Source organism: Clinocottus analis, unplaced genomic scaffold (assembly GCF_023055335.1).
Source record: "Clinocottus analis isolate CAN_PGR_092001 unplaced genomic scaffold, fCliAna1.0.p SCAF_12, whole genome shotgun sequence".
Lineage (NCBI taxonomy): Eukaryota > Metazoa > Chordata > Actinopteri > Perciformes > Cottidae > Clinocottus > Clinocottus analis.
Genome location: NW_027175843.1, coordinates 12,937,840 through 12,949,899, shown reverse-complemented (window position 1 = coordinate 12,949,899; position 12,060 = coordinate 12,937,840). Strand labels below are relative to the sequence as shown.

Below are 12,060 nucleotides of genomic sequence, written 5' to 3'. Positions count from 1 at the left end.
ATGGATTTCAACAGGGCCAAGCCTCATAGCTTATCTAGAAACCCATTTGTGTGCCTGAGCCGGAGGTAGTGTTTATGAGAAGAAAGCCCGAAGCTCCTGAGAGGTGTCGGCTCACGCCGACTGATGATATATAACCAGGACATTTACCTCCCCCAGAGCACAGTCAGTTATGGCCCTTACACTCTAGGTCCTCCTCCTGGTTGTCCACCACCAACACACATGCACACTCTAAAACGCACATGCACCAAATAGGAATGCCAATACTGATATTTGTACCAATCTGAAAATTGATAATTTCAAGTAGATAGTTTTGTTTTGCTCTCATCTCACAGACATTATGTATCTTTTCAACATAAGCACCAGTGTTGTCTACAGTATGATGCCATACACACTACTTCTGTCCTATTTGACCTCTAAACAATGCACTGCTCTCAAGTAGATTGACTCTGTCAAAAGAGATGATCATAAATCACTTCAACTCAAATGTTACTTTTTAATTGTTGCTTTACATGTACCCTAACCCCATCAGATTTATATAGAAATGGCCCATTCAGGGTTTAAAAAGGACACACTTCTAATTAACAGTTGAATTATACCTATAAATTGCAATACTACAGATATAATTTGGATGTCAATTCCAGTATCAATCACTGCCTTATTGCCAAATATTGCACCAATTAACAATATTATCACTCACCCTGCATTTGACCTGACTCAACACACCACTGACATGGTGTGTTGAGTCTTGGTGTGATTACTGCAGTATAGTGGGATGTGTGCGCATCTACATTCAGTACAGTAGTTCACAATGAACTAAACTGCTGAGGCAAGGCGTTTTGCTTAACAGACTATTTTACAGTTCATAGTTCACAAATTGCTTCAGCAGCTCGACATAATTATCTACAGCAAAGGTGTCAAAAAAATTGTTGGGTGGACTGAGGTTTAGCTGAAATCAGGTTCAAACTAAAGTTTTACATGATATTGGTGCTTTCATTTTAAATTAGTTAGTTTGAACCGTATCAGAGTCTTTGACAGTGCTTGAAACATAATTTGTTCTGTTTGCAGGTTTGAAGTGCTGTGTTTCCTCATGCTCTGCTACAACTCTGCTGTGGTGTACATGCCCCTATCTTCCTATCAGTCGGTCTGCAGAATGAGCTCACGGTGAGAAAACCATGCGTTGTCTTCTTAAAACTTAACTAAGCATCAGTTTTGTCCTTTTCTTACCTAATAAGTGACCACCATCCCCTCTTCCTCCTCCGTTTTCTGGTCTACTGAACCGAGCTTTAGGTCACATCCCCTACCCTGTAGCCATTTGATAAGTACGATTTCATTAGGGCTCAGTTGAAAGGCCAGATGAAAGCATCACTGCTGGATACCTGAGTCTGTCCGTCTGGGAAACATTGAGATTCCCTGGAGTTAAAAAAAAAGGATCAATGTGGAATTCACAATACGAGGCTCTGTAGTGGAGCCTCCGCCCGGTGATTGTTCCACCGCAGCACACAGACTGTTCAGGATATGAAGACTTCCTGACTGTGCCGCAGCAGACAGACAACGCCTGAAGCAGGCTCGGTCTAGACAGACGGCAAACTGTGACTGTGAAGCTCTCGGGGGCACGCCGCACAATGCTCAGTGTTTGAGTTTAGCCTCAATGTGTAGACCCCAAACACCCCGTCATCTAACCTTGCCTGACATCTACACATGTAAATGTGGCTCCTCTTGCTCTTTTTGTAGTTTATTCTGGAAGTGACTGATTTCTCATCAAGGCTCATCTGCTCTGTGCTACCTCTCTTTGCAGTGTGAGTTTCCTCACCTCACTTACGTGACTTTGTCTGCGTGTTCCCCTTTTTAGGCTGTGTGTATGTGGCTTCCCCCGACAGCAGCAGAAGCTTTGGAGGGAACCGTGCAACCGCGTGCTGCTGGACCCCGAGTTCATGGTGCAGATGCTGACTGCCGTTTATCACGCCATGTATGTATTTTTAAAGCTGCATTTCCTGATGGTTGAGTCCAACTTGTTAACCAACATTTGCTCATTTACACATCCAGCACTTATAGAGCAACATTATGATTGATTTGAAGTTATTTAGGAATACAAGTAGAATATTCTCTCTCTGTTAGCTCTGCTTTACTAACTCTTGAGGGTGATATCTGCCTCTTCTAGTTGCTAATTGTTCCAATATGTTCACCAGCGAGGCACTAATTGTCTGTCTGCTGTTTAGTGCTAAGTCATCTACAGTGGGCTTTTATTGGGGTTTTTTAGAGCTTTTTCTATAAATAAAAAAAAAATTTAAAAAGCGTTGGCTGCTGCAGACAAAATCTGAATTCGGTTTATTTAATCAGGTTTGGAATATAATGTTATGGGGGCGGGGACATTGAAAGAACCAAACGGTAAAGTTGCAGCCAGACAGCTTAACAATGAGCTGTAAGATGCTATAAATCTCTGTTAAGCCGAACTGCGGATTCAAGTGATAGTTCTCTGCAGGTTCATCACTTCAAGTGACCCCTTTCAAATTCTTTTTCCATTGTCAGTTGATACATTGTTATTTAAACAATATCAATTATAGCATTTCATCCATGTTCTTACACATCACCACTCTTTATGAGAAGATAATTGAATAGCACATGATTAGGGAGATAATCTTGTGTTTACTGCTTATTTAGATGAACATGATGAATTCTTCTTTTGGTCTTAGTTGACAATGCCTTTAGTCAATCTAGTCATTTTTTTATGCTTTTTTCTTGCCGACTGACTTATTTTCAAGAAACTTACGAGCATGTCTCTGGTAACTGAAATATTTAAAGTGGTGTTTTTGTTTGATTGTTTATGGAGAACCTCTGTTTTACCATATCAGTCAACTAAATCAACAAATTAATTTGTCAACGGAGCATTTTTTTTTTGTAGTAGACAACCCTAATGAGTTCCCTTTTGGGCTAACACAATGTTTCTTATTTTTGTTATTGTGCCCCTTTGGGACATCGCTATTGAGCAAGTCTCTCTTCTAGTTTGCTGCAGAAAATCTCCGAACAACATATGCTCGCACTCTACCAAGGTTACAAGCTCCCAACTGTACACACTGATTACATCAGCAGTGCATTGTATTTCATCCACTATGAGGACAGTCGTTGCAAAGCTGATTACGGTTCCTCGATGATAGCGCGTCCTCGTAGATGGATCCCTTGATATGTTCGTGCCTGGAATCCCCACAGTTGAGGCAGTTGGAGCAAGGAGAGGGCCGATGGAGTATACTTCTGCCTCATCGCCCCCATGAGGGTTCATAGCAGCAAACTGGAGATTGGAGCAGTCAGTGCAGCTGGGAAAAAAAAAAAACGACTGTGTGTGTGGAAATAATAGCCTTTTTAGTAATCCTGACCATGGGTCACCTTAGTGCCAGCCTGAGCTCTCACATTCAGCCTTAGCTGGAGCAGGCGCACATGAAAGGCAGATAAACACGCATTCACAGTGCCACACATGTAGAGGGACATTAGCTCTCATCATGGATACTAAGGGATTTAGGTTAATATGTCTGCTAATGCTACGGCGCAGTAACACCACGTAGAGAGAGAGAGAAGGGGGGTAGACACACAGGGATATCAGAACAAATGGACAAGCCAACTTGTATTGTGATTATCAGGTTTAAAATGTATTCTGGACCAATTTTCCAGCACATACAACATCAGAGTCTGTTTTTACCTGCCCATTCATTCCATCCGTTTCATCTCAAGTCTAAAGGGAAGCTCATTCATTTGTCAGGATCAAAGACAATTCAGCCGCGCGGTTCTTTTTTAAATTACATTTTTTAATTTGTATTGTCTTTATTTCTGGTTGCTGTTCCTTTAATCACTCCTGATTAACTATGAGGTTGTGGCACATCATGCGAAGCTAAAGAATATAGCAGACTGTACCAGATTGCCCGTTGATGAAGACAAAGATTGACCTCTACATGCCCGTACGTTCATCCTTCATCCACAGTATTTGCAAATCTTTTAAACTCATAGACCACACAAATTAGCAGCTTTTAACAGTTTCTCTATTTTTGTGCATGCCTTTTTGTGATTTTCACAGAATTCCCAAACAATTAATGCGGTCCCTCTTCAACCTTTTCTTCCAAAACTCCTGTGTGACAGTGAAGTATATTCACTCTGACTGGACTGATTCTCGTTTCCTCCCTTCCTGAAGCTGCAGACATTACTAAATTACTAATAATAGTCCACAGGGATGTGACTCAGGCATTAAAGCATCTTGTCAGACACTCGTGTTTACTTAAGTAAGCTCACAATATGACGTTGTTAAATGTAGGTGTGCATGCATTTGTATTTTGTGATGTGTAGATACAATGGAGAGTGGGAGATGGGGCGGGAAGCTCTGGAGGACGTTCTGTACAGAGCCCAGCTGGAACTTTACTCTCAGCCTATCTTGGTAAGAACCACAGCACTGTGCCTGTGAAGTCTATCACATAGTCTTTAACTGTTTCGTGAGCTTGAATCAAATACAAAACCGTGTTGTAAAATGCACAAATCAGCGCAGACTGTTTGCAATCCTTAAACTCAGACTTCAAATGTTGTAAAACAATCCTGCTTTAATCATGTAACTGCTTATTGATCGGCATGTGTCATCTTCAGCTGGCGAATGCCATGAAGAACTCGCTGCCAGCGAGCGCTCCTGATGAGCCGCGGGGGCGCAAAGTGCTCCAGGTGGAGGTGACACCTACCATCAGCCGCATCTCTATCTCAGCCATCACCACCGCCTCCATACGACGCCACCGCTGGAAGAGAGAGGGTAAGACTGCAGCAGCCCTACCAACGGGAAGACCTGCCATCATGACCGCGGCACACAGTGACGTGAACCAGGCCTCAGTGCAGGAGAGATCACAGTAAATGTGACGGCACAGTAGATCCATTACAATACTCTTTTATGTTGTATGCAAGAAAAAAAATATCAGAAGTCAGTTATTATTTAAGCTGTAAACTTACAAACCTTTTTTTTTTTTTTTGATCAGTGAAATGCCACAAGAGGGAACTATTTGATATCTGCGGTTTTCTTACAGCAGTGAGAAGGAACTGCTTCTGTGTAAACCAGTCACACCATTAGCATCGTCCAAGTGGTGTTTCATGTCAGTTATTGTGTGTATTTGTAGTCATGTAGTCTCTGTGTTGCAGTGCTTGTGCCACTCCCGCTCCTTATTGCTCTTTATTTGCTTGTCTTGCCTCTCAGGTGTGTGCTGATCTTTGTACCAGCAATACACTTCAAGTCTTTTAGTAAACCCAGGACAAAAAGGGTGCCTGTAGACCAGCGATAAATGGGGCAGTTCATTTCACAAATATCATTGTGTTCTACAAGTGAATCTACAAACGGCCTGCTGTGCCCATGATGAGGCCCAAATCGGTTGAGTCTTGCTGCCACTAAAGAAACACGTTTCCCCATCTGTGTTGTTGACTCCCAGATTGTTTTGACTACTCAACCGCACCAGAGTTGAGCTTCATCGTCAATCCTCCTAGCCTCGCCCGGCACCACCACCACCACCCTCCCTGGGACCCCAGAGCCAAAGAGGAGAGAGAAGGGCGGCCTCACAGCCACCACAGCAGCAGCAGCAGCGTCATTCCCCCGATCACATTTGAGGGTAGGGGACAGGGGCGGACACTCGGAGCAGAGAGGGTCTCGGGAGGAGGTGCCCCTCCGATCTGTACCCACCCCGCCATCCTCCTCTTCCCTCTCCTCCTACCCCTCCTCAACTTGAGGGCGTTTACTGTGCCGTTCCTAATTTGGCTGCCTCTTCACTTCCCCAGAGTATACTAACTCATCCAGTCTATAAGACCCTCAGCCAACAACCCTCATACTTTAAACCACTACTATTCTTCGTCTCAACAAAGGAAGAGTCACTTATTCTGGGTTTGAAGGAAGTGTGGCTCGTGGCCATTTTGCATGGGCCTGATATCATATCATATATCCTCGCTCTTTCCTCATCATGCTTCCAACGTATTTTAAACTGCTGCCCTTGTCACTCACTGAGCATGTTAAGTGCCCAGCCTGCAGCTTGAGCTTTTACTCAACTCTCCATGTCTGATAATTAGTTTTATAGATTTATTTTCTGTATAAAATACATCCGTTTTTTCAAAACTGGCACGGAGCACCCGCCATCTTACTTCTGTTGTACTCCTCGTGGTGTTTGACAGCGCCACAAGTTTTTTGGGTCACTCAGGCCAGCAGCGACCATCTGCTGCCGGCATTCTGCAGAAAGAGGGCCTCCTTCCATTTTGCATTTCAGTCCGGCAGCTTTATTGTATGCAAATGTTGTGTTCTGCCGCGTTTTCGTTTCCTCCGCTCAGTGAGTGGGAACGAGCCTCTCATCATGCATGTGCACGCTACAGCGAGCTTTCGAAAAAATGTCAAGTAAAACTCGAAACCCTTGAACACAAACCTGTCACAGGACAAGGTCAAGTGAGTGGACTGAACTTTGTCACAGTTTACAAATCCAATACTTTGAACTGCCTACTCCAGTGCCAGGGCCTGTCATATGACCCATTTTGTCCATATCCACGTGTGCTTGCTAGATGTACATTTTGAAACATCATTGAGATCCTTTTGACGTGACTGAAGAGCAGCTCATTTCCTGGCTTTATGGTCAGCGTCTGTCTGAGTGCCACCCCCTCTTCATTAGACTGTGTGCAAAATAATCCTTAAAGTTATTTCATTTCATAGAAATCTGCTATCCAGTTAGAACATAACTGTGATTATTGATCACTCGCTGTCTGTGTACAACTACTGGACATTCTGTTGCAGAAGGAAATAGCTCCCTCATAACATATCCTTTATTTTGGGCCTGCATTGCAGTGATATTTTTAAAAAAACAACATAATCCCTATTACTACAAAGTCAACCTTTCCTGGTATACAACTCATTTATGATTTAGAAATACATCCTTCTTGGGGAAATTCAATTTCTTCTTGAAAGCCATTGGTTTCCAATTATTTTACATGAAAAAAAATCTAATAGTGAATATTTCATCACTTTTTGTTCTGCTGTTGAAAAAAAGGACAATTTTATAAAACTCCCACTATTGGTGTGTGTAAGGATGTATGGATCTTTTCATTTGGCTGCCTAACGTGTTTTTAACGGCCGATACGACAGACCAACACATAGCGTTGATGATGTAGCAGCAGTAGGCTTTTCAGGTTAAAGACTTGAACACAGCAGCACGTTTTCAGTTTTGGACATGCTGCTTTGTGATGTGCTTCAGACAATATCTGTCTCAAGCACGTGAGGCTCTGCAGACCGATTTTCATATTCATTAATTTTGGAGACATGAGTAGAAACCAATAACAAGCATATTCAGTAAATGAGTCGCACAAATAAGCAAACTACTCACAAGGCTTAAACATCAAACACAATTCTTTAATTGCGAGGCTTTGTGGAACTTTGAGCTCTTCATCTGGCATTGGGTTGACTCGTACTGGCAAGCAAACTGGCCCATTTAGTCTTGTGGGCTGTTAGCTCTTACTGGAGTGCTATTGATCTGATGAGGTGTGCGGACTCGCCTCAGTGCTCTCCGCAGATTGGCAGGCTCGACTCGGCCGGCCGACCATCTGACCAGTGGGCCGGCGCTGCAGGAGGAATGGGGCGGGAGAGCATGGGTCTTCTCCCGGTGTTATGTGCATGTCAGTCCAGACCTTTTCTTCTCGGTTTCTCCATTTCTTTTCTGGTGATGCCTGCGGTTCCCTGTCGTCCAATTTTGCTTGTCCCAATGGTGCATGACGGAGACAGACGGTTGATCCTCTGTCTTCTCTGACTAACAGGATTCAGCCTGCATACTGTATGTCAATAACATGCTTTTTTTCTAACTCAAATTATCATCTTTTTCCCTTTCAGCCTTCCAACAATGATGTCATAGATGGATTGTTAAATGTACAATTGTTCGGATGTCAATGCTGTGCTTGTTCTGTCAAATTATCAGTAAATATTTTCATCCAATATATTTTGAGTGACACCTTTCCAAGACACCCTCTGGCAGGTTATTGAACTCTCCCTTTTCCTAAACAAACAACTAGTCCGATTTGAGTCGATCTGAATTACATCGGATGATCAAAGCTCAAGGCCGTTGTGTACCGTATTGACTTGTACTTCTGTTTGCTGCATAATGTTTGAGCTAATGAAGTAGCCAGGTCTGTTAATTACTGTGTGTTAGTGGTGGCTTGCTAGAAGGCTAGCCATTCAGTCTGCTAATGTATAATGCATTATTTGTAAACACTAAGCAATTAATCCTATTGCTCAGGTTAATCATAGTTTATTGCAGCTTGCTCACATCATAATGAACAAGAAACTTTTCACTGGATTAAGATTAAATTGTCTAGATTCTAAATGTAGGCTCTTAACTGTAAATAGTCATTTTGGAAGGTGTTTGCAGATGTTGTGTCAAGATTTTCTTTAAAAAAAAAACGGAAGGGACTTGGAGTAGTAAGGTTGCATGTGTTGTTTATGGTCCGATTTTTAAAATGTGTCAACATAACGTCAGTCGTTTGCCTTGCTCATCTTTCTTTTTGTCTATCATGTTTTCGTTCTGTCTGTTTGTGTACGTTTGTGTTCAGATGCTGATGGGATGAGCGGCGGGGAAGATTCTTTCAACATCAACGACCCGGACGAGGGTTTCTCCTCCGGGGCGTCCAACAGCAGCCAGCCCAGCGGCACCAAAGCGGGCGGCAGCATGGGGCCGAGGGGCGGCAGCCTGAACAGCAGCAGCAGCAGCATCAAGAAAGCCATCACAGCCCGGCTGTCTCGGGAGAAGGATCGAGAGAGGGAGCGGGAGCGTGAGAAGGAGCGAGAAAAGGATCGGGAGGCGGAAAGGGAGGCGGAAAAACAGGCAGAATTGGCAGCGGATCACCAGGCTGCTGTGAGGAGGCATCACCAGAGGCAGTCGTCGCCTCCAGCTAGCATCAACTTGGATGCCATCCACCTGAGTCCCATAAAGAAGCACCTAAGCTTCCCTGTGGGGCCCACGTTGGTGCGGACTGGCAGCACCTCCTCCAGCAAGTCCTTTGACTGCATGAATTTCAACCTGAATGGAGGTAATGCCGAGGAGGAGGTGATGGTGGCAGGGGGGTCTGAAAAGGAAGGAGTTCCTCCAGCAGGCGGCTCCCACCGCCACTCCACCATTAGCCTGCAGGAGGAGCACCTCATCAGGCCAGAGGACGCCCAGGACATCCTGTCTCCTGGAGCTCCTCTCACCAAGCAGTCTCGCTCCCCCAGTTTCAACATGCAGATCATATCACAGGTCTAACAACACAATGCAGGGCATGACACATACACTCACACACACAGACACAAAATACCGGTTCATAACACTCACCCTCATGCAGTTTTTCTCTGCAACTTTTAACAATCATATGACAACTTCTGTGTGTGTGCGTGTGCGTGTGTGTGTGCTCAAGAGTTGTTTCTCCACCCTTTTACTGTCTATTACGACCTGCAGTGACCTGCAGTCGTTGCTGGTGGGTTTAGCGTTACTGAAAATGCAACCAGAGAAAAGTAGTAAATGATGACTGCCCGCTGCTGTAACAACAGTCTAGCATGTTGGTGCATCCCCGTCTGAGCATTCCACATAGAAACTTGCCTCAAATGAGGAAATGTTGAGAGAAGATGCAGCAGGATGACAACGCTAGCTTTAGGGGATATATATAAATATATATGACATTTCAGATTTTTTTTGTTCCTGACTGATCAGTCAGAAATGAATCAGCAATAAAACTTACCGTCACTCATGTTTGAGAAGAGTGAGGATTATTGCTCTTTCTCTTCCTTCCTTCCCCGTTCATTCCCGGGCTCATGTGCAATCGATCTTGCTGATTATCTTCCTTGTTAATGGTTGTTTTTAACAAGGCAGAGATGGCTTTAATGAATAATTTTTTTTTATTTTTTATTATCACAATTCAAAGAAAGTAATATTTGTTTTTCTTCACTCGTTTGACAGTGATTTGGCAAAAATCAGTCGGACCAAAGTGGTTCTCTAGTTTTTCAGCCCATGATTATTTTTTATTTATAATATTCTCATTTTGATCTGTAAATTCAGACTCTTACAATTATTGTGAACCCAAAAAGATTTGTCTGACCCCAAGCTTTTAGCTGGCAAATCAAAAGAGAATCATTACTGTGCAGCTACAAGAGGAATGAGTTCATCTTGTGACTTGATTTAGTCTCTTACGGTGAATCTTTGGGAAGAACTGGATTAAAATGGTTTTGCAGGTTTAGGTCCGAAGCTAAAAGGCGATAACTGTATTTTATATTGGATTGTTATGATGGTTCAAACCATTTCATGGGTCCTTCCATCTGAAAGCACTTGTAGGTGTGTTTTTTGGGGCTTTGGCTTGTGTGTGGTGTCATAACTGAGCCGGTGACGTCCTGCCTCCTGCAGGCTTGTACTCGTCACTGCGCATCAGCAGTCGCCGTCACGTTTTGTGCTCTGATTGGACGCTCATGAAACATTTTGTTCTACCTCATTGTGTGTTCACCCTGCCACTCAGACACTCGTCTCCCAATCAGACGCAGGAGTTAAAGAGCCCATTAGCCTCGAATAGTTAAGGGGATTAAACCGTGGGGACCAAGCTGCTTTCACACTAGAACTGTAATGACACTGTAAAGTGTGTGTGTGTGTGTGTGTTCATGTAAGAATTGTGACTGAATGTCTCGGCCTTGCATTTCAGTTCAATCCCACCGCATACTAAACGGAGCTGCAAAACAAGAACACGACTGTCTCCAGGTTTTTCTGTCAAATTAAAACACCCATTTTGGGATAAGCAAGATTATTTGAATTCCGTAGAAATGGCCGGCTTATATTCTTTTTTTTTTTCATATGTAATGATTTTTGAAGTGCAATTTATTTTTGTTTGTTTGTGCATGGCGTTGGAATCTCTGCTGTTAAATGCCTGCATCTGAGAACAGTGCTCGCTAGCCTTCTGTAGCGCTCCCTGCCTCGGCTGAGTGAAGTGAACATGGCGCGCTTGTCTGCATGTTTAGTGCCCTGCAAAGCACCGCTGCTTCAGATGTGTGAAACAGCCGGCGAGCCAAACCCAAGTCTTGTCCTCGTCTTTACCAGATGTGCCAATACACATCCTGTCCTTAAGGAAATTATCTTTTGCTTGGCTGTCTTAAGTTTAAATGCCTATTTTTCTTTCTGTTTACTGGTGTTATTTTCAAGTTAAGAGACGAAAAAAAGGGATGTTTGGACGTATGGCTCAACGTGCCCTTAGATGCAGCTTCACTTTTTTTGCCATGAACTTGCTCGTCACTTGTGTGTGTGTGTGTGTGTGTGTGTGTGTGTGTGTGTGTGTGTGTGCGCAATACACTCACTGTTTGCTGTTCACATGTAGAAGCGGTTATATTATGCGTCCGTGTACTGTAGATGTCCGCTGTTGTATTGCATTTCCCTCTGTCTTGCTCACGTGCTGGTTTAAAAATGAGTGGTTCGTGTATATACTAGTTAATTCCTACACAGTTGAGCTCCTGCTGTGCTGGAAACCTTCTCGGCTGCTGTTCCTGGTCCCGAGTGAGTCCTATCCTGCGCTTCAGCCTTAAACATTTCAGGCCAAAAAGCTCTTTTAGACTCGCATGCTCTTCCTCCTCCTCCTCTTCCTCCTCCTCCCGCTGGACTGGACTGTGGAGGAAGAAGTGAGGAGTGCAGCTACAGTTCCCACTCGCCCGGTCCATCTGCTGTCATCCCTGTGCTGTGTGGCTCACAACGAGCCGTGTTTCCATTTGCTGTCTTTTTGCTGTGAGTTGAGTGGCACCTTTTTTTTTTTTTTCTTCTTTTTTTTTTAAACTGGTGTCGTTTTCATGCCCCTGACCAAGGTGACCAGCAGCCATGTTGGTACTGTGTGTGCACTCAGAATAACGAATAGACAATTATTCCTCAGTGTCTGGTGTTATTTGCATGTGATCGGGGCGGGAAATGAACACCAGCCAGTGAATGTTGATACAACTTGACCATGGCTGGAAATGTTATCTGCTATTCAATTTAGTAGACTAATAGACTGAAGACAACTCCTCTTAAGGTCGACCTACATTTCAAAAAGTGGTGT

The 12,060-nt window shown here is 43.7% G+C and overlaps 1 protein-coding gene across 4 annotated transcripts in view; it reads left to right on the top strand.

Moving 5' to 3' along the window:
• LOC137782597 (hyccin 2-like) overlaps window positions 1-12,060 on the top strand; it is a 38,799-nt gene that overhangs the window by 25,779 nt on the left and 960 nt on the right. For 3 of the 4 annotated variants that reach the window (XM_068571994.1, XM_068571995.1, XM_068571996.1), the window contains exons 8-13: window positions 1,066-1,161; window positions 1,850-1,966; window positions 4,327-4,414; window positions 4,618-4,774; window positions 5,439-5,615; window positions 8,578-12,060. The exon at window positions 8,578-12,060 is cut by the window's right edge and continues 960 nt beyond it. In XM_068571994.1, the coding sequence (XP_068428095.1) occupies window positions 1,066-1,161; window positions 1,850-1,966; window positions 4,327-4,414; window positions 4,618-4,774; window positions 5,439-5,615; window positions 8,578-9,266 (1,324 nt within the window). In that variant the 3' untranslated portion in view covers window positions 9,267-12,060. The remainder of the gene's footprint in view (window positions 1-1,065; window positions 1,162-1,849; window positions 1,967-4,326; window positions 4,415-4,617; window positions 4,775-5,438; window positions 5,616-8,577) is intronic. The other variant, XM_068571997.1, reaches the window with a different exon arrangement.